This window comes from Copadichromis virginalis, linkage group LG10 (genome assembly GCF_057382275.1).
Source record: "Copadichromis virginalis isolate Kocher_CV1m ecotype Utaka linkage group LG10, C_Virginalis_male_GT1.1, whole genome shotgun sequence".
Lineage (NCBI taxonomy): Eukaryota > Metazoa > Chordata > Actinopteri > Cichliformes > Cichlidae > Copadichromis > Copadichromis virginalis.
This window is the reverse complement of record NC_140627.1, coordinates 8,857,027-8,878,506: the sequence shown is the minus strand read 5'-3', so window position 1 is coordinate 8,878,506 and position 21,480 is coordinate 8,857,027. Positions and strand designations below refer to the sequence as shown.

General features: G+C 39.4%; 3 protein-coding genes across 4 annotated transcripts; 1 reads left to right on the top strand and 2 right to left on the bottom strand.

Annotated features, from left to right (window-relative positions):
- Positions 1–491: 491 nt before the first annotated feature.
- Positions 492–2,666, bottom strand: pigw (phosphatidylinositol glycan anchor biosynthesis, class W). Its single transcript, XM_085469662.1, has 2 exons — positions 2,540–2,666; positions 492–2,157 (listed from the first exon to the last, which is right to left on the bottom strand). Exon 2 carries the CDS (start codon positions 2,152–2,154, stop codon positions 688–690), a length of 1,467 nt encoding a protein of 488 aa, XP_085325788.1. The 5' UTR covers positions 2,155–2,157; positions 2,540–2,666; the 3' UTR covers positions 492–687.
- Positions 2,667–3,092: 426 nt separating this feature from the next.
- Positions 3,093–15,884, top strand: myo19 (myosin XIX). Of its 2 annotated transcripts, none has more exons than XM_085469656.1 (24): positions 3,093–3,358; positions 4,571–4,682; positions 5,176–5,324; positions 5,590–5,703; positions 8,306–8,435; positions 8,522–8,591; positions 8,685–8,787; positions 8,894–8,990; positions 9,132–9,208; positions 9,811–9,901; positions 10,051–10,216; positions 10,442–10,515; positions 10,601–10,722; positions 11,250–11,363; positions 12,107–12,283; positions 12,388–12,525; positions 12,638–12,745; positions 12,859–12,929; positions 13,013–13,086; positions 14,299–14,441; positions 14,632–14,761; positions 15,052–15,137; positions 15,251–15,574; positions 15,652–15,884. In XM_085469656.1, the coding sequence occupies exons 1-24, from the start codon at positions 3,299–3,301 to the stop codon at positions 15,763–15,765; spliced, it is 2,844 nt and encodes a 947-aa protein (XP_085325782.1). In that variant the 5' UTR covers positions 3,093–3,298; the 3' UTR covers positions 15,766–15,884. The 2 variants fall into 2 exon arrangements, with proteins under 2 accessions (XP_085325782.1, XP_085325783.1); XM_085469657.1 differs by lacking the exon at positions 3,093–3,358 and adding an exon at positions 3,400–3,981.
- A 1,577-nt stretch (positions 15,885–17,461) lies between these two features.
- On the bottom strand, positions 17,462–21,450 carry znhit3 (zinc finger, HIT-type containing 3). Its single transcript, XM_085469658.1, has 5 exons — positions 20,405–21,450; positions 19,717–19,748; positions 19,534–19,599; positions 19,001–19,078; positions 17,462–18,886 (listed from the first exon to the last, which is right to left on the bottom strand). The coding sequence occupies exons 1-5, from the start codon at positions 20,470–20,472 to the stop codon at positions 18,693–18,695; spliced, it is 438 nt and encodes a 145-aa protein (XP_085325784.1). The 5' UTR covers positions 20,473–21,450; the 3' UTR covers positions 17,462–18,692.
- Between the last annotated feature and the right edge of the window lie 30 nt (positions 21,451–21,480).

Here is a 21,480-nt window from a genome sequence, read left to right as displayed (position 1 = left end):
TTTCATCTTTTTCATGGAAATGATACTGCGATCATTCACCATTTTGTCTGCTGCTGATATCCTGTTCCTTGAACTTAAAGAAGAAAGTCTGCACCTGAAGTCATGCTGTGGTACTACTTTTAGCTGCTCCTGTATTTCCAAGATGTAGGGGTGATAACAGCAGGTAGCTCCGCATATTTGGGTTGACATATTTTTATGCCAGAGGCCCTTCCTGAAACAACCCTCAAAGGATTTTTTTTGTCCAATCCCAGGACTGAACTGGAAATTTTTTACTTGTTAAGCGAGTGTTTAAATCATTATTTTACTGTGGTATTCAACTAAAATAATTTTTTTAACCTGAATGCATAATATGTATGCGCATAACTGTAACAAAGTCCTTCTTCATCTTCAGTTTAATGTCACTCACTGTGAGTGGAATGCAGAAACTAGCAGCAACAGATTACATGTTTAGAAAAATGCATACAAATGCAAAATAACTGAGCCTCACTGAATATCGTAGTTCATGTCCTCATTTATTCACCCATATACATATAAAAAGATATTTGCATAAAATATTCTGCACAAGATTATTTTCAGCATGTAATCTTTTAAATGTCAGTTGTCTGGACTTTCAACGTCTGTCACTCGAGCAGTAACAGACATTTAAACAACCTTTAAAATAACACAAATCCTTTTCAGTGCACAGAATTACCAGAATTTGACTGTAATTCCATAGAAATGTAATACATATATCACAAAACAATTTATGAACATGTACAGCAGCAAAATACACAGTGAAAAAAAAGTGCTACAATTAATCGTGTCCACAACTGAGTTGGTCAATCCTGTCATGACATTGGCAAGCAAGAAAAACAGAAGCTGATTCCTGCTGACAGCTTGAATGAGGCACAGTCTCCCTATTTCACCGCTCTTTTTGTCACCATCGTAGTGCTTTTTGTACAAATTCCATGACGAAGGTACAAAGTGACAGCCGGATGCTCTTTTAGAGAACAACAGAATGATATCAACTAAACCGAGGCAGGACAGGAAAAACAAGGACTGTGCGACACTCCAGAGGTAGAAAGGGAAATTGGCCAAGCGGCGAGAGACTGGTTCCACAAGCGTCTGACATGTGTGCAAAGCAGCATACAGGGCGAAACTTCCCAACAAGAGGCTAACAAGTGTTCTGAGCCACACTCTAACATTGGCTCGTGGCTGCATCACATAAAGTCCAATTTGAACTCCTGAAAGGTAGATGGCCACATAGCCAAATATAGAGAACAGGCCCTCTTTGTTAGCGTGCAGAAAGTCCTTTTCTCTGTCAGTATTGTGGATGATAAAAGCTTTGAGCCCTGAAGTCTCCAGAGTGAACTGATAAAATCCGCTGATCAGAAGGGCAAAGATCCACAGCAGACTGGTTGGTAAAACAACTAAAAGCACAGAGGCCATAACTCTGACGATGGCTAGTGTGAAGAAGAAATTCCAGTGGACGCCGTATTCTGTCACGTGCTCGTGGTAGCTGGTCATTTTGACACTCACTAGCCTCCCCATGCCAAGAGCAACCAGGGGCCAGACAGACAGGAGCTGCTTTGCAACATGACTCATTTTGGACCCTGAGATGTTCCTCCTCCGTGCTTCAGGGCACACCAGGGCATTTGCGAAGATAAACGCTCCAACTCCAAAGTCCATAACCCCTGTGCCATAGGTCTCCGTTTTAGCATATCGTCTTGGGAAGACACTGAAGTCTACGGCCAGAATGCTGATGGCTGTTTTCACATTTACAAACACCCTGAAGAGAGTCACAAAGGGAACCTGATTGAATTCAACGTGACTCTGCAGAAAGGCGCTGACAGTGTTCTTCGGGCACCCACAGCAGATGTAGCAGAACACACAAGCAGAAAAAAAGGTCAGGCTCACGGCGACCTGGTGGAGAACGCTGCTCAGAACAGTGCACGACAGGACGAGGGGTACAATGAGAGCACAGAAGTCTAGAAGCAGGTGAGAAAACAGAGGGTGTGGTAGTGGCAGGTTCCCTTTGGCTTGATAGTAAAGTATCAAAAAGAGCCCTCTGTTGACAACACACACTGGGGAGAGGAACGAGCCCAGGGCCACCTCCTCCAGGCTGGTCCCATTGAGATTGCTGACAAATGCCTCCTTCAGTTCCCTCTGAGCCATGGCCTGCACACATTTAAATTCATTATTTTAGACGCTGAAAGAAAATTACTGGTAAAATCATTGAATACGCAACACAGACAGTGGAAGATTAAACCATCATGTGTTGATTTTGCTGGGACAAGGATAGACTTTCTGAATAAAAGCTTTACAGGCGAAAATACAGGCGACATACAGGCGAAGCAGCCTTTATTAGTAGACACTGACTTTTAACGAAGTACTGGGAAAAACAACGTACCTAGATCATCAGCTGGATATGAATTTCAATTTGAACTTGCAAACATAATTTCACCAGTGCTTACTCAGTGCAGGATAGGAATTCATTTCTCTCGCCTGCTCTACGTCCTTTACACGCTACAAAGATTATTTACAGTTTATAAGAACTTACCCAAGGTTTGTCTGTTGCGGACTGGAAATAGCTTACAGATATACCGGTTTTACAGCATTTCTAATTACAACTGCTGAAAGCCAGGAGACTAACCCAACCATGATGTCTGCACCTACAGAGAATGCCTTCGCTCATTTCCGTATTGGTTCTCTTGACGCATTCAGGGGAACTCGGATTTCTGTCAACTTCCAATGATAACGGCGCAAATATTTTTTGTGCATGTTGAATTAAACGACTGAAAAAAGGTATTTACTTACTATTTGTAAGATTTTAGATTTCACCACCAAAGAGGCTTAGCATCATCGAAATCAAATAAGTAATTTATTGGGCCCTTAATGTGGAAGCATATTGGAGGACGTAACAACAAAACTATTATAACAATTATAACATCGAATTAGCTGGTCATTAAAAAGTTAATCTTGCTAGGTCATAAATGTCCCAGTTTTAGGGAAACATGTCCCTCATAGAAATCCCAGCCGGTGCTGGATCACAGGTACATCTGGGTCCGTGAATCAACAGGAAGAGGGCGGGAATAAATGCGTGGTTTGGGAGTTCGGGGGCAAGGCGGTCAGACAGACAAGCGGGACAGCAGGCTCGCCGAAGGTTGTCCTTAAGGAATTTTTTTTTACAGTAATGGAAATAAGTTTTAGGTCTGAGAATTAGAATAAAAGACCAACTTAATCAGTACAAAGCAACGCTTTTTGTCAAAGTAGAGTTTCGGCTTACTTTTAAGAGAGACACGAGGGCAGCGGTCAATCAATGAGCTCTGTGGACGACCGACGGGACGTTAGAGAAGGATATAGAAATGGAGGAGCAACGGTGAGTTGGAGCATGAGTATGACCTGTCCACAGTTTTTCTGTTTACGACATTTGCCTTTTTGGTTTGTAAATAAAATAAAATAAATAAATAAATAAATAATATGATTAAAGGTAACTTGACTGGGAGAACATTAACGAGGCTGTACCTGTCCTCAATTTTTGATTGGTTGGATCTAATTTGGACTCTCTTTGGAGTATTTTATTAACACACAAATACCTGAGACTCAATAACATTTCCGTTATGCAGCGTTTATGATGATGATGATGATGAAGATGAAAATAGTGCATGCAGTGTAAGAAATAAACGAAGCTACACTTATAGAAGAATAGCTGCGCATTTTTGTTGTTGACATTAATAACGCAAAAGTATGGTAGCACCAGGGAGCGTGACTCGAGATGGTCAAATAGACGTGTTTTGGGCCATTTTTGAACGTGTTTAAGTATATTTCAGAGTGCGATGCCCTGGGCCGGTCAGTGGCTCGTTGTTTGTACACTATGCTTTACATGGAGGTAGTTGCTAGGTTGCAAGTATGTAATGTATATAAACATCATTCGCTAAATTGGCAAATTATTGAATGGCGTTTGGCATGAGCGCGACAGCCAAGGTCTGGAGGTTCTCACAGGTAATGGAAAACTAGAAAAATCACTTTGTCTTCCTATATGTTATGTTTGTAATTATATTTATAGGTTAACTAGCTTAATAAGACAAACATTGCTCTAACAGCGATTTCATGTAGGCTACCTGCTATGAGTCAATGTGTCCAGGGAATTAGTCGTCTAGTAATGGGCATTAAATTAATGCAATTATTTACGTGGTTTAAAAGTAGCCTTGCAGAATGATGGTATGTAGGCTACCTGCTGTTGGATTAAAGCTGTCTGTACACACCTCAGACTGTTGACAGCAGTCAGACAGCCTGCAGGCCCATGCCTTGAATTAATGGCAAGATAAAGTGGAGACCTAGTTGTCTAGGGGATGTGATTGTATGATTTAATTGAATAATAATATATTTAATATCACTAGCTTCCTTTAGTTCTTTAAAATTGAACCATATTCATAGATAAAATAAGTGTTTTCCCTTATTTTGTTTATTATCTTTCACTTTACTCCGTATGTGGTAATGACTAACCATTTTACATACCTTTGGCATTTACTTAACTTGAGATGTTAAGTAATAGGTGAAGGCATTAATTCAGAAAGTCCATCCTCCTCAGCGGTCCCTTAATGATTCACTGGAGGGAGAAATTCAGGCCTTCCTCATTGATGAAGACCAACTTTACACTTACGATGACCTCACCAAAGTCAACCCAGTGACCCCAGCGACAGGTATCCATCTCTAATGTCTCTATCTTTTAAATCACTTGATAATGTAAATACAATGACGTAATAGGGCATGCTTGTGCCTGCTGGTTGACCTATTTAAATGATTTAACTAAGCTTGAGTTTAGGCAGTGTTTTCCACTGTATGGCAACTTAATCTTGATCTGCAGTGCTGGCAGTGTATTATTTGTCCACATCAAGATAAAATCTGCATGGTTGATAAAATGTTAATGTGTGAATGACTGCTGATGCAGTGTTATACCTTTAGCCTTTTCATTACACCTTTACTTACATTTTCATTCTTTTTATCTAAGTTTTGATATATAAGTGTAGTCATACTGATCTATTTTGTAGATCATATGTCAAAAAAACCTTGAGGAAACTACATTACAGTACAGATTATTATTTTTAAAACATTGTGTAGGTGCATCTGTAAACATTTGTAACAATGCAAATTTTCCCACTTAATGTCTGATAATATTTGTTCTTTCCCTGACAGTGCTGAAATGCCTGCAGGTCAGGTACAGCATGAAGGTGTTTTACACCCATGCTGGCTGCACCTTGGTGGCTCTTAACCCCTTCCAGCCCATTCCAGACCTCTACTCTCTGGATGTGATGAAGGAGTATCATTATGCTCATCAGCCCCAGGTATTTCAAGCAGCTCCCATTTGTTTTTTATTTTATTTGGCTATCATATGTAGATGTATATTTCTGTAGATTTGTGCTATAATGGGAGAAGATGAATAGTGGTGCCATCAGTGAGTGTTTCAAACCATCCAATGATGCAGACCTACTCAGTGAAACTCAAAAGTACTGCTTTTATTAACATCTGGGAGGTCTTTAAGCTATTGGGTGCTCTGCATGCAGTAAGTATGACCATCCATTTAATAAATCTGGACATTTTTGCCTGCAGGAGTTCAAGCCGCATATCTTTATTGTGGCAGAAGAAGCCTACAGGAATGTTCGGGGCCAGCTGGAGCCGGTGAACCAGTCCTTGGTGGTCAGTGGTGAGAGTGGTGCTGGAAAGGTAAACCAGACACATGCAGCATTAAGCTTAAAGTGCAAGCTAACTGAATAATGAACCAGAATGTCAGCTTACTTGTTACTTTTTGCAACGGTTTGTCCAAAACAGAAGCACTTTGCATGATTTGAATTGCAAATCATTAATAGACGATAGTTAACTGAAAATAGTACGATGACAAGCTGTCATATGTTAAAAATGGCAAATGTTATTGTTTTGTGCAAATGATATGCTCATTTGAATTTGATATCTGCAGCATGTTGGGACAAGGGCAATGACCATCTGTAAATGTGGTGTGATGCCAAAAAATATTGAATGTTAAATTAGATCAGCTGGTAACCGATTATTAACATAACTGGTATTTTAAAATATTGAAAGCACCCCAAAGAGGCTAAGTCTTTCTGAAGAAAACTTTGAGTTCAGAATGATGTTTCTCATCATAAAATTGAGTGAAATCACAATGCAAGGGGCAACTATAAAAATCAGTGTCAAAGCCATCCTATTCAGGCCCTCGGGTATTAAAACCTGAATTAAAAACAGACACGGTTGTGTGGTGAAAATCACTGCATACACTTCTAAAAGTGAGCACTGTTCATTGTTGCTTCCACAAATACCAATTAAGATTGTACAGTGAAAAAACCTGTAATGTTATGTAAATAATATTGAGCAATGACACCAGCTTGTTTAAGAAGGACTGAGGTGAAATGGAAAACTGTCCAGTCAAATCTTACTGGAAAGAGACATTTGTTTTTATTTATATTTTACTTAGCTTAGCAAGTTTTTTGAAAACTGGGTTAAACAGTATCATAAAAAGTTGGCTGCTCAAGTGGGAGTATGAGCCAGTTTACTGTATATGGACTAACCTGATTAGACACTAAGAGCCAGATTTAGTGGCAAAACCCTCTTTTGATGTTTTAAAAGCTGCTGTCGGGATTTACTAAAGAGGTGCAGTGTTAGTTTTGAGACTGAAAGATGTAGACACAAGAACCTTTGCAGCTGGCCTTATTCCAAATGAGTGTAAGAGTTTCGTTTTCAGAGCACAAAATTCTGGGAGGAGAATATTTCAATGAATCACATATATGTGGTTTTTGGAATGAGGGGACAAAGATTATTGGAAAGAGTTTGTCATTAAGACAAAATAAAAAAATCCTTTATAGATCCCACAAGGGAAATCATTGTGTTACAGTGGCAGGATAAAGAAGAAAAACGGTACAGTCTACAATAAATAAACAACATAGTAAAGGTGAAAGAGCCACAGGCGCATACTGTGGGAGGGCAAATCATTTTTATATACACAACAACAAAAACAAAATAAAAATGTGTTTATGTTGGAGAAGAATAAAAAGTGAGACTGAAATTGTTCAATAGAGTAGTGCAAATAGCATTCATAAATATGTACACTTTAAATCTAAGAAACTGCTGCAACAATGTGTGATGCAGAAAGATGTGTGTGTAGTCTCATGCCTGACCGATGTGTTCACCTGTCATGGAAGGAAAAGAAAGAAGAGTTATGGCACAGTTTCACAGGAAACGGCAGAAATGACATGCTGAAGCATTCTGTATGGCAGCGAGGCTGAATTGGTCTGAGGGAAAAGGAACTCTGCTGCCTCAGTAGTGTGTGATTAATTGTCCGTGATGCAGATTAGTTTGTTCTCTTATCCCTCACTGACTCAAACACCTTCAGATTCTGCCCAACAATGCTTCCAGCCTTGTGAATCAGTTTGTTGATCCTGTTGGCCTCTCTGTGACTGATCCTGTCCTGCTAGCAGACAATGGCACTTGCTACCACAGACTGGTAGAAGTCTGTCCTATAACTGTGTAACACATATTTCTGCTATAGAGTAATCCAGATATTTTAATGTGGCAGAGTGGAGTTTTAGTGAACTGAACTTACTTTAGAGCAGGGGTGGGGGAACTCCAGGTCTCAGGGGCCGGTGTCCTGCAGGTTTTAGATGTGTCCTTGATCCAACATAGCTGATTTAAATGGCTAAATTACCTCCTCAACATGTCTTGGAAGTTTTCCAGAGGCCTGGCAACTAATCATTTTATTCAAGTTTGTTGACCCAGGGTGATATCTAAAACCTGAAGGACACCAGCCCTTTAGGCCTGGAATTCCCCACCCACAGCCTCACACAGCCTGGAGAATAGAAAAATTGTGTCAAAGTAACATCATCAATAACCGAGTGGCAGCTTAGCATATTGTTAGGTCACCCACAGAACTTTTCACTCCCATCAGCACATTTTTTGCTACTGCAACATGACACAGTTTTTACCCTGTTTATTAGATCTGGCTCTTAGTAATCTGACATCTGTCTGTTTTTATTAATGCCCCCAAAATATTGCTCCTTGTTTACTGCAGTTCATCATACATGCTATAGTCTAGACAACCCAAATTCACCATCCCACAGAAAGTTGTATGCCGGTATCTGCAGTAGTTTGACTGGCATAAACATCTCATGCATTCTTTCCTATCACAGATTTTTATTACTATTGTTTTAAAATTATTTTTAGATTCTCTTTCCACCATGCCCAAAGTTGCTTTTTTGTCACATTTTAATATATGCTTAAAAAAACTCTGCTTGTCTCTTAATGATTTGTTTCTTTGTAGACGTGGACATCTCGCTGCTTGATGAAGTACTATGCCACAGTGGCGTCCGTCTCGGTGGTGAAGAGTCAGGACACAGTGGAGAGGATCGAGAGGAGAGTGCTGGACTCCAACCCTGTAATGGAAGCTTTTGGTAAGAGAAACAGAGGTGTTTCTGTTAATGTGAAAACTGAATCCCATAAACGGTCGCTCATCATCATTAGCATATGTTTCGTTTAGGCAATGCCTGCACGCTCCGGAACAACAACAGCAGTCGTTTCGGAAAATACATTCAGCTACAGCTGGACAGGTATTTACAAACATTACTTGAGGTGGCATCGTCTGAATAGTGTTCTCTCTTACTTTCCCAGATTTGCGGTCAATGTGTCGTTTTTATTTAAAGGTGTCAACTTTTAGTTGGGGCGTCTGTACAGACATATTTACTGGAGAAGACCAGGGTGGCCTGCCAACCAGCTAATGAAAGAAACTTCCACATCTTCTACCAGGCGAGCGAACAGAGCTGCGCTACAGCTCAGAGATGTTTTACTCCAGATATGTAGTAATTCTTTTCAGTATTAACATACATGAACAGCGAGCGATTTAATGTTTCAGATGATGAAAGGGGCCACAGATGAGCAGCGGAAAGAGTGGAAGATGTCACATGACCAAAGTTTTGTTTGGCTGCCAAATTCCGAGAAAACAATTGAAGGTTGGTGTCCTTTTTTTATGTGTATTAAGCAACATGTCTACACTCATTTTTACATTTAATTTCATTTTTAGACCCAGGTCATTTTTGTTTTTTTTGGTAACAGCTATATAATATAAAAATTTTTTTTTTTAATTTTTATAGAGGATTGTTTCCATGAGACAGTGGAAGCAATGGTTCATCTGGGCATCAATGCAGAAAGGCAAGGAGAAATATTTAGGGTAAGAAAGGATATCCTCTACTCTGCATTCTTTGCATTCACACTGTTGATTGGATTGGTGGGTAGATGTACTGGACATTTTAAAATGTTATTTAAAGTGCAGTTTGTAATGTAGCTCTCAATGAAGGCCACAGACCAAAATGCATTATTCAAGTAACAAGTGCTGTTAGATCTTCTACCTCAGAGTAAAAGTTGTTGACAAGTATTATGTGATGCATTTTTAATAAACACTTCCTTACTTAGAGCCCACTATAATGTAAGTATAAGTGCTTCTCAGAGGGTGGTCTGGGGTTTGCACCCCTTAGCCACGTCAGTCATATAATCTTGCTGTACTATAATTAAGAAGTGCTTGTCTACAGATGGAGATTCTAAAGCAAAATCTGAGTTTCTGATACTTCCTATCAGGTTAACCTTTGGACCATTAGAAAGTTTTTAAGCCAGTCCACTGAGTCAGTCTGGCTAAATCTGCTGTAGGACATTGGGCGTGGGGTCTCGTGGGTGGTGAGTGGGGATAGCATGTTATCTCAGCTCTTTAACTTTCAGTGGTTTATGTGCAGTGTTTTTTCTTTTCTTCCCTCTCTCTGTTGTTGTAACACGTTACAGATATTAGCAGGAATTCTCCAGTTGGGAAATGTCAGCTTCTCCTCTTCAGCAGATGAATCACAACCTTGTCACCTTGATGCAAAATCTAAAGGTACTGGATATTGTTTTGCTTTTGACATTTGTTATAAAACATTTCCAGATAATGAATGATTAGGTATATATGGTAGTTACATTTCCATGTTTTTTGTTGGATTGAGTAATAAGTTCTATGACATCACCACACCTGTCTCCTGCCTTTAGACTTCTTGCAGAGGGCTGCTGAGCTGCTGTGTGTTCCTGCTGAGGAGCTTCAAACATGTTTAAGAGTAAGAACTCTGAAGGCGGGGAAGCAAAGCGTGCTCAAGCCGTGCTCTCAGGCAGAGTGCAGTGTGAGGAGAGACTGTCTAGCCAAAGTCATTTACGCCCAGTAAGAATCTCCATTTGACCATCAACAACTTCTCAGAGTGCAAAAAAACTGTTGCTAGAATGGATGATGATGTGGGAACATGTTTGTGGAAACTCTGCTGTCGTCAAAGACTTAAATGTTAAACCGTCATGCCGTTTTCTGTTTACAGTAAACATGAATATTGTCTGTTTACAATCATTATAGCATCTCCATGCTTGAAAATAAGTGTGTGACTTTTCCCACCAGGTTATTTGAATGGCTGGTTACATTCATCAACAACAGCATATGTGCTGATAAATCAACGTGGTGCAACTTCATAGGTAAAAGCATTACTTTCTCAGATAGTGCTGAACATGAATTTCCAGCTCTATAGCCAAGCTCACAGAACTCCTCTGTAATCTTCAGGAGTCCTAGATGTGTACGGCTTTGAATGTTTTCAGACCAATAACCTGGAGCAGCTGTGCATCAACTACGCCAATGAGAAACTCCAGCAGCACTTTGTGGCTCATTATCTCAGAGCTCAGCAGGTAGTTTTGTTTCTCTGAAGGTAATCTGTTCAGATTTCTCAGTGGGCTGCTATTTTGAGTGCTCAAGCAGATTTCAGATTTAATCTGTCAACAAACTAAAGCGATTTCAACATCTCCTTTATTAGGCTATGGGATAATAAGATGTTTAAATGCATCTCGAGAAAAGTTTCAGAACTGCTATATTAGACATGAACAGCAGCTAGATCATCAGATTGTTTTTCCTGCAGCATTAATGTCAGTATTTCATTTTACTATTAAATTTGTATGTTCTACATAGATTTTTATCACCATCATCTGATAATGCCTTTCACTACAGTAGGTGGCACTCATAGGGAGCATTTGCTAAGGGTCAAACCAGCTAATGCAAAGAAAGCCTGGCTATGTTGAACTTCTTTTGCAGTGTACTCCTCTGACCTTGGGCTTTCAGGGGGTTCTTCACTTTTCACAAAAGCTCTAGCGATTGAAAAAAGATTAAAATGTCTTGTATGTGAATTTTCTTTCTTTTTTTTAATCACTACTTTTTCCAGGAGGAGTATGTGTCAGAGGGTTTGCAGTGGTCCTTTGTCAAATACCAAGACAATCAAAGTTGCCTCGATCTTTTAGAGGGAAGCCCCATCAGTGTGTTCTCTCTTCTTAATGAGGTATGCTGGCCATTAAGAAACAAACAGAAGGAAATATCGTGCAGACTCAAAAAAAAAAGCAGAAAAAAACAAAATTCCAACATTTTACCAAGCTGGGTTTAATTTTACACCATTTCTTCTCTTGTCTACTTTTATTCTTAAATGTCCTAGTAGTAAATGTGCCAGATAAGCAAAGTGAATACAATTTACTACCATCAGAATACCACCTTTGTGGACATTTCATGACCAGAGGTCTTTTATACCTTGTAGCTTACCTGAATAATTCCAGGTGATATGTATGATAGATGTGTCACTTGCACATAGCTGTCTGATTTTTGGCGATGTTACTGGGGCACTTTCTTGTTAATGTCTTTGATGTCTGTAAATGTGAGGCCTTTGTTGTGGTTTTATTTCTCTGACAGACACCACAAAACACAAATGGAATTTCCAAAATAAATAAACAAATAAATAAAAAAAAATTTTTTTTTAAAAAAAGGAGAATGTAAAAAGCCACCAAAATCAGACCTTCAATCATTAGCTTGATTTTGCATTCTAAATAACCTTTCGGTTGGTCTTCACTGAAAGGCAGTATGGGGGTAAAATCAAAAGAAGTGCGACTCGTTTTGATAATCACCTAAACTCCTGAAAACAGTTTTTCTGAATCCTAAAAACACAAGAAATCAGTCTGCATAGTTGTGTAAGGAAGTGTTAACATGTGCAAATTTATCTTACCATGTTTTGTTTTGTGTTTTTACATATTGTAGGAGAGTCGTCTAAATCGAGCCTCGGATGCAAAAACGTTCCGAGTTCGTCTGGAGAAGGAGCTGTGTGACAATGCTAACATCAGCTGGGACAAGTTCAGCAAGGTGCCGCACTTCACTGTGGCCCACTACGCCGGCAAAGTTGGCTATCAGATAGAAGGCATGGCGGAGAAAAACAAGGTGAGAAAAGCTTTCAGCTGTGTCAGAAATAAGCTGAATATGTATTCCTTTACTGCACTTCTGCTTAGATACTGATTTTCATTTATTTATGTATTTATTTTAAGGACCCAGTGCCACCAGAGCTAATTAGCCTGCTTCAAAAGTCCAACAACCAGTTTCTTCACCAGATCTTCAAAGACAATGAAACTGAGAGTCAGATTAAAAAGGGGCCTGGTAAAACCACTGTGGTCTCCAAGTTCAAGGTAGGATCCAGCTCTAGCCTTCATAATCAGGGCAATATAAGCTAGTCACAACCTCTTTTATAGTTTGGAGGCTTTAGTGCTGGCACTGGTAATTGCTAATATCTCATTGTAGAACTCACTGGAGACCCTGATGAAAATCCTCCACTTCACAACTCCTCACTACACTCGCTGCATCAAGCCAAACCCTGAGTGCAAGCCACTGACTTTCAAAAAGGAGGAGGTAGACAGTCTACTCCCATGTTTAATAATCTGTGTTTTAACACCACAAAGACAACACTGACATGTTTGAACAAAAGGCAAAGGTTTCACTTGATCCTTGCTGTTTGTTTTCAGGTTATCATTCAGCTAGAGGCCTGCGGGATTGTGGAGACCATCCATATTAGTGCTGCTGGATTTCCAATAAGGTGAAACTTTATTGGAATATCAGCCTAATGTACCATTTAATTTCTGCTGGATTTTGGTTGACGTCTTGACTTTTGGTGCACAGGATTCCTTTCCAAAGCTTCCTGCAACGTTACGCACTGATCGCTAAACACATAAAGTTGGGGGGTCACAGTGTTGGTGAGTACAGCTTGTGGTTGAATCCATTTCTGGTCAGTTTCGCATGTTTCGTGTTTGGGGAAAATAGTGATTTTATCTCCTCTCTTTAGGTCTGCTGGTTTATTCTGCTTTTCCTTCAGTAGCCCTCTTACCCTCTCATGATCCTCAGTACTCTACTCTCCTTGGGAACTTTTTTAACTTGGTGCATTAAAAACAAAATAACAAACAAAATTTGCAACCTCTCCAGGTAAATGCATGCATGACTGTTGGAGCTTGCCTTGCATGTTCCTGCATTTTTTTTCTCAGTTATTATGTATCAACTGACACTTAGCTTCACTGCTGTGTTCAGCTGTCTTTTTTTTTTTTGTTTTTTTTTTGTAGTTAGTAAAGTATAAGGATGATGGTCAAAAATGGTTTGGGAAATCTCCCAACTTTTTGTCCAGTGTGAACATGGAGTTGACGTTAGATGGATTTTAGTGATCTTGAATATTAATTGTACTTGTTTTAGTGACATTCTTTTACAGCCCACATCATAAATATTGTGATAAAATGTAAAGTGTGTAATTATGTAAATGTGCACAGTGCTTTCTTTTTATTTCTGCATGCTGTGTGAGACTGCAAGGATTTATTAAGGTCAAAAGAACCACCTGTGGATGACATAACACCTGATCTAGACATTAATGTTCCTTAGATCTTACTGGGTCGCGTTAATAGCTGGATTTTGACAGACTGATCCGAAGGTGGATCAGAGTGTTTAAAGAAATGCTTTCGAACCCAGGAGCCTCCTGCTGTGAGGCAGCAGTACTAACCGCTGAGCAATGTGCTTCCAGTAAGCAAGCAGGCTCGCCTTAGTGATTCATCAGTTGGACAAATGCCTAAACAGACTTACAGAGCTGCTGTCAAGTCTGTAACTTCTTAGCACGTGCATGCACAACCTGAATGCTGCAACATGCTGTGTATTATTATAAAAGTTCATATCTCCTCTGTGTTCCTCTCCGTGTGCATGTTAAAAGATTAAAAAATTGGTGTTGAATTCACAGCACAGCGGCTATGGAAGCTGTGCTGTTGATTCAGATGTGTTTGCTCCCTTGCTGTTCTTCACCCGTTACACTTTTTAACCTCACACGCTGTTACTGTGTGATAAACCTCAGTCTCACAGTCTGAGTGCTGCACAACTGTGAACATTACTATATCTTTAGTGGATCACTTAATCTAACTTGTGCTTGCCTTCAGTGTTAGATTTGGAAGCTGACACTTGTCCTCAGCGACATGTGGAGAAGATCCTCAGTGTGGCGTTGAAACACCGCTGTCCGAGTGAAGAGCACAGTACATTGGTGCATTGTGGGAGGACTAAAGTTTTTCTCACACAAGTGATGGTCAGTCATTTAAAATCTGTGTGTTTCATTACAAACAAACAAGCTTATTTATTTTTAGAATTCCTTCAGCTTCTTCTTTTTTTTTTTTTGTTGCATTTTGTTTGTTTGCTATGCAGTCTAGTTAGTGGTATAAATGTTCCAGTTTTCTTTTTCTTTTTGAGCACACTGACCTGTCTGACTCGTCTCACAGTTAGATTTACTGGAAGATCAGAGGAAGAAGATCCTGTCTCACTGCGCCTTTACCATTCAGTGCTGTTGGCTACGGTACCAGCGGGGCAGACGACACACCCACCGCCAGTCTGCTACTTTGATCCAAGCAGGTGAACTCATAATGCGCCTGTGAAGTAATGCAAAGTGTGGCCCTGTTCCCGCAGGTTCTCTGCAGGCTTTGACCTGACGGCCGGGCCCACGGTGACCAGCTGCCGGTGTCTGCACACTCTGTATTCAGGCTGTTTATCCCTTTAACGACAGAGCTTATCACAAATAACTACTTCAGCTGTTCAATACACATGTTCTATTATTACTGGTGCTTTATTTATTTATTTATGGTTCTTGTTCTGCAAGAGAAACAAACCTTTAGAATAAGTAACTTGTTTTAAACTGCCTGCAGCGGTGCGGTCTTGGCTAGTCAGGAATCGTGTCCGGAGATGGAACAGAGCAGCTGGAGTCATCCAGAGCACCTGGAGGAAGTGGAGGGTGAGATTATATTTGAACGCTTATCCTCATGTGTTAAGTTTTACTGCTTTTTTTCATTGTGTTAATCTGTAAATAACTTTGCTTTTATTATTATTTTTTACATCTTCTTGCAGTTACTCTTGAAATCCTTGGCTGAAGCAGAACTTGATGACGCAAAGGACCTGGTGGAGGAGGATACACCCGCACTGACTCCTGTCATCAGGGAACGGGGCTCAGTACAGCTCTCCACCATCCCGGAGCCCGTCACGGTGCAAGGGTGGCCCATGGGCCTGGCTCTAGCCTCTGCACCGTCCATGACTGTGTCTTTGACAGCCACAGGCTTCCAGAAGATGATGTCTGTCATCGCCTCCCTCAACTTGCCATCCAGGAGGGGAGAGTACCAGGTGAAGACCAACCAGTACACGGAGGAACTCGCCTCCATAAGGGCTCAGCCCAAGGTGAGGACACAAACACCTTCCAGAAACGTTTTCATTTTGTTCATCTGATGGTCTTCTCTTTCTCGTTTCCTGCACAGGGATCCGTAAAGCTGCACTGTCAGCGATCTCCGCTTCTCTACGCTGACAGGCAGCCGGACCTGAAGACCGACGTGACGGGGTTCAATGAGATCCTGCTAGAGAAAACTCTGTAACCCCTGCCTCAGTGCAAAACGCTTCTTGCAGTGAAGCAGCTGCTTCTCCATAATCTGACATGAAACATGGTATTATTTCATGCTGCCACTGTGTATGTAGGTTAAAACACTAATTGCCACGTTTGTTTGTTTTTTGTTTTCTTTTTTTAAACGAAGGTCGAAACTGATCTTACCCTGTCTTACAGGGATGAAGGGAATTATAAAACCTGCATCCTTGTATTTAGTATTTATTTATTTATTGTCATTGTCAAGAACAATGAAATTGCGTTTGGGGCTTCCATACAACCCAAAAAAAAAGAAGAAAATAATAAATACCCCTTAAAACCCAAGTGTACATATTTAACCCAGTGTGACTCCAATGCAATAAGACAATCCTTAGCAATAATGTTCGTAGAAATTCAGACAAAGACCTGAGAAACATGACAAAATACAACAATGCAACCCATTCAATATTATTGTACTGTGAGATATGATATCAGATATGATAGTTATCTATTTAAGAAAGGGGGGGGGCAGGAGGGGGAAGAGAATAAAGATATGATATTGCATAATTATTATTTATCAGAAGCGTTTATGTAAGCTGGTGCAGTGCTAAAAATCACCTCCAGTTGCCTTACGGCCCCAGAGATGACAAAATATATATAAATATATCACCTAAAATTCCAAATCTGAGTGAGGAGAGTGGATACAATCCTCAGCTGCATTTAAGATAACGTAACCCCTTCTTTTCATTTCTTTTACAGAAAGAAATGAAGTACCATTCACATTTCTCTGTGAATGGTACTCATTTCCATTGATCAGTGGGCTTTGATCAGTGGTTGTTGATCAATGGTCATGAAAATGTGCATAATTATGATGAAGGAACTGACCTCCCAACCCCATTGTTCCTTCAGTGGGCTGGTTTCAGTCATTATGCAAATGTACTGTTTATAAGATTGGGGAAACCTGCAGTCAGCTGAGACTGAAGAAGTCACTTGGATGAGTGATGAAATGTTTCTCCCACTGAAAACGCTACGTCCAGATGAACAGAATCAACTTTAGAGGATTCTTTTACAGAACTTGCCATGTTTGTCACATGTAGAAAACAGCACATGGTGTAGATGGGATTATGGTGATGCAGGATAAACACTAACTCTTTTTAAAAGAAATCTTTGTAAAGCTCAAAATTTAAGGCATAATCTTGGCACTTTTTTAAAAGAAAAAAAAAATACCAGGGCTGCAGGCTTTTGTCTCCTGATAGATGATCAGAGTATTAGGCCTCGAGACAAGTGCCTTTCTTAGAATCCACGATCAAACCACATATGAGCTGTACATGTATTTATTGGGCTGATTATTTATCTGTGACTTAATTTTTCCAGTCTTCTGTTTCTGATTCTTGTGTAGTTTTGTGGTTGCTGCTAGGAGGAAAATGGTAATCGAGCAAATATTGCACGTTAAGCGAATATTGCACTTCAAAAGCATGCACATTCTTATGTAATCAACAAGATTACACGACAGGGTGTCTACAGGCATGAGCAGGTAAAATGTATTTTATTAATTTTCATTCTTACACCATTTTAATAGCCCAGAATCTTTATCTTGACTGATGAGCAGGCTCTGATATTTTCAGGGTGTCCACCAGTGTAATCGACAGCTTGGTCGTGCATATTTACACTTTGCTGGCCTGAGGCTTCGGGGATTTTTATATTTTTGAGGCAGTTGTTTTTAAGCACCATTAAAATTAGTTAATCATTAGCCTTTTTCTTATTACCCCTGAGCAGCAAAAGGCTGATTGTGTACTGTCATCACCCCACCAGGCAGGCAGCGCGGACATTTAAGTTTGTGAATGCAATAACTGGAGAACAAGGTGATACCATAGGTGTGTTTACTAAAAATGTTGGACAAGTTTGTATGTCAGTGACCTCGACCTCAAGGTCGGAGCAAGTTGTCTGAAAACCTCGTCAACGCGACAAACATGACACAGGATTTTGAAATCGACACTGTAGGTGTGTCTACCATAGAACTGAGAGGAACCATTGGTGGTCGACAGTATTTTAATGAAAACAGGCAAACAAGGGTATTATTGTACAAATACTAAAGTCATATGATCTAAATGTGTTGAGGAAGCAAAAACAGTGGAATAGTGTGCCAGAAATTCTCAATAACTTGAGTAAAAGCACATCAGACACATCCACACTAATACGTTAAGGGTTTATATTGATGAGTATTGAAGAACTTTCAAGGAGCCGTAGACACCCTGCATAACAGAAACTTCACTGATGTGAAAAAGGATGAACCCAGGTTTATTTACATCGCTGCTCTTTGTCTTATGCATGTCAACAAACTATGTCTGAACCACTGTGTGAATTTCATCCAAAGCAATGCAGTACTGTAACATATACCAAAGTCTTTTTACACTACAGTATTTGTGTATGATAAACTTGATTTTTCTTATCACGATCAGCTTTGATATTTAAACTTTGAACAAACATATTAGCAACAATCATAGAAATCATTGGAGCCTCTCACTCCACACTTTTAATTTCAAGAGATTTCCTTTTTTCATTTTATCCACACAAATTTAATGACTTAGATATGCAAACGTGTCCAGGTTATTATCAGAAGTTATAATATGGAATTTGTGTATTTTAACTGTTTTGTTCTTATTTTCTTCCGTTTCTGTCAGTAGTACCACGGTATCCATTGACTTGTATGTTTAAATGTTTTTGTTGAAATGTCAGTTTTAAAATGTTTGGATTTCCAATCATCACTTTCCCCTTGAAGTCTTTACATGTGAAGTCTTGTTAATGGTAACTCTGGGAATTTTTACAGTTTGAAAAAGTTGGGGCTTTTATTTGAACATTATATACATAATGTAGTTTGAAGTCCCAACACAAACTGCAGCAACAACACTACAAAAATATATTTAAAAAAATGAAAGCTGGATTTTACAAGTTGGCATCTTCACTTGATTTTGCATCATTTTCTACAATTTTCAAGCACTGATCAGAAAATTCCATAAACAGCGGCTCCTGCATGGCGGATTTCATTGCATCCTCTTTATGCTCTGCACCATCTATAGAGCACAATAACTGCCTCAGATGAGGATTACAGAGCAGGTCCTTTAGCTCTTTTGACTGGCCTGGAGATAAAGAAAACAGCAGTTACTCTCACACTACTTTGTGTTAACGTGCCATTGCTGTTGCACGAAGCTTTTTCAAGTGCAAAAAATGAAGAAGGGGTGCTGGAGAAATACCTAACATCTGGAGCCTCTGCAGAGGAACTTTGTCAGTGATGTCATCTTCATGCAGAAGATCATCAACACTCCAAGACTCTGCAAAGACATCAAAGAAGGGAAATTCTTTTTAGGTGTTAGGTTTACTCGTAATGCCAGACAGGAGTACTGTCACAGACCGTAGCATGATTTCATTTACTGAAGCTATGCTTAAACGAAACTATTTGGAAACTTTAGGCCAAATATTTATGACAAATGTATAAAATTCATCTTCCCCAAATGATTATATACCTGTGTCTGTGCTGTGGTCACTGTAATGTAAATATTTTTAAAATTCAGATCATCACCTCTAAATACAGTATTAGTTCACAACTCTGACTAAATGAACAAGACTGAAATCTAAAACGGTGCTCAAGAAAAAGCATATCACCCTTTAGATGAGGGCATAATCATGTAATATTCTAAATATGTTTCTTTTAAATGCAGCTGTAATATTACTTATTTAGTAAATAGACCATATAATCCCAGTGCTGATGAGAGGAATGTAACTGTACCTGTGCTCACAGCAGTCTTTGTTTCAGGATTTGAAGGGGCAGGCTTGTCAACAGGAAGGCAGGTATCTGCGAACAGGAAAAAAAAACAAAACCACTTATTGATATGATAAGAAACATCTCTTTGGAGTAAAGCCACAGCTCATGTAAAAATGTGAATGAAAATTTTAGAACAAGCTAATTTACCTTTATGCTTTTTGTAACAGCCAAGTGAACAACTGTAAGAGCCAAAACACTCATAAGGATCAAGCACATCAAAGTACTCAACAGTGTTTAACACATTTCACATGTGATTATTCTAAACAGGCATCTTCATTTATTACAAACTTAAAACACACTCTAGAGTCCATCAACGGGAACATGACAACTGAGCGGGTAATGTCGATGCCAATCACAGATTGTGACAAACATCATGCCAGCAGGTGGCAGCACTGTCGTCAGCTTGTCTACTGGCGGTACAGCACAAAGAAGAAAAACTGCACTAGCACGATTTGACCTATGTGGGTTACCGTCCCATGTGGTGTACACAGTAATAAAAACAATGTTTTTCTTACTGCTAAGCTAACTGCACACACATTTTGTTAAATGACAATCTGTGAATACAAAATCTTTGATTTTTATTAAGCGGAGTAACAAGTATCGAGTATATTCAGTGAAGTCCAACGTCACAAAAGTAATGTACCTCTTCATTCTCTCGGTAGACAAGCTGCTTATATTAGCTTTTTTTTCTTTCTAATTTACAAAAAATCAGATTAAAGAACTGACTACTGTAGTATTTGTTCCCAAAGGTTTATCTGTGGTATTCGTAGCTAAGCAAAACAAATGCTAACTATAGGTTAGCCCGCAAACAAACATTCAGTTAAAGTTTACTTACTATCTTATTTTGCAGGCTGGACATCGGTATTTTGGAGTCCGTTCGCTGCACACACTGCATAACTGCATTTTCTTTTGAGGGAGAGGAATTACTTATGAGGGAAAACAGTCTGTTAGCGTGCGGTATATGAGTCGTAGGCACCAAAAAATGACGCTTTCCGGTTGTTTAGCTGTTCCTTCAAAATAAAGGCATCACAGATTAATTTGACTTTCCGGTAGAAACAAAGTACAAAATAAAATCCAAACACCGGGAAATATCGGGCGTCTTCATGTCCATTTTAAATCTGTCTTCGTTTCATATTTAGACCCAACTCAAACAAAATTCCGCTGCGGATACACATCCTGATTTGATTGCGCGCGCACACACGCACGCAAATACTATTGGATCATTATACTAAAATGTTTATCCGCAATCCGAACAGCAATTGGTGTCTACGAACTGAATTACAGTAATGGCTATTGATGGGCCCAGGTAGATAGTGCTTTATAAGCCAGGCAAAGATGGGGCCAGATGTGTGTCTGCTGAGTAAAATCCCCAAATCATAAAAATGCATTAAAAACATTAATGATATACATGTAATATACACTCTGGGCTACACACAGTTGCGATATAAAATGATGACATGCCGCCACAGGAAACCAACGTATGTAAACTAATTTTGGGTATATTTTGGGGTAAGATGTCTCCATAGTAACCAACCACCTGTTTCAACATCCTTATTTGAGAAAGAACTTCGAATGTGGCATGTGAATTGTATACAGATATTTTTATTTATTTATATTGATACATTTATTTAGATTAAAAGTTTTACTTCTATTAATAAGAGATTTTATCCGAAAAACAGCAGAGTGTTGTGTATTTTCCTTAATCCCTAATCTGTTAAATTATTATTTGCTTTTATGGATCCATTGTTATTATGTTATAAAGCAAAAAAACATTTAAGAAAAACCATAAATAGAGAAGCACCAGCCAAATGTCTTTGCTCTGCAAATTATACTCCCCCCTCTATGATATGATATGCCCATATACCATGTCCTTTAGGGGTTCTGAGATACAAATAAGCACTGCCGCATGGA

Excerpts from the sequence above, each read along its gene's own strand:
- pigw (XM_085469662.1), bottom strand. The coding sequence starts at position 2,154 with ATGGCTCAGAGGGAACTGAAGGAGGCATTTGTCAGCAATCTCAATGGG.
- myo19 (XM_085469656.1), top strand. The coding sequence starts at position 3,299 with ATGAGCTCTGTGGACGACCGACGGGACGTTAGAGAAGGATATAGAAAT. Across the intron at positions 4,683-5,175 it reads CCCAGTGACCCCAGCGACAG|TGCTGAAATGCCTGCAGGTC; the intron begins GTATCCATCTCT and ends TTTCCCTGACAG. Across the intron at positions 8,991-9,131 it reads TTCCGAGAAAACAATTGAAG|AGGATTGTTTCCATGAGACA; the intron begins GTTGGTGTCCTT and ends TAATTTTTATAG.
- znhit3 (XM_085469658.1), bottom strand. The coding sequence starts at position 20,472 with ATGCAGTTATGCAGTGTGTGCAGCGAACGGACTCCAAAATACCGATGT. Across the intron at positions 19,749-20,404 it reads CCAGCCTGCAAAATAAGATA|TTGTTCACTTGGCTGTTACA; the intron begins GTAAGTAAACTT and ends TGGCTCTTACAG. Across the intron at positions 19,079-19,533 it reads AAAGACTGCTGTGAGCACAG|AGTCTTGGAGTGTTGATGAT; the intron begins GTACAGTTACAT and ends ATGTCTTTGCAG.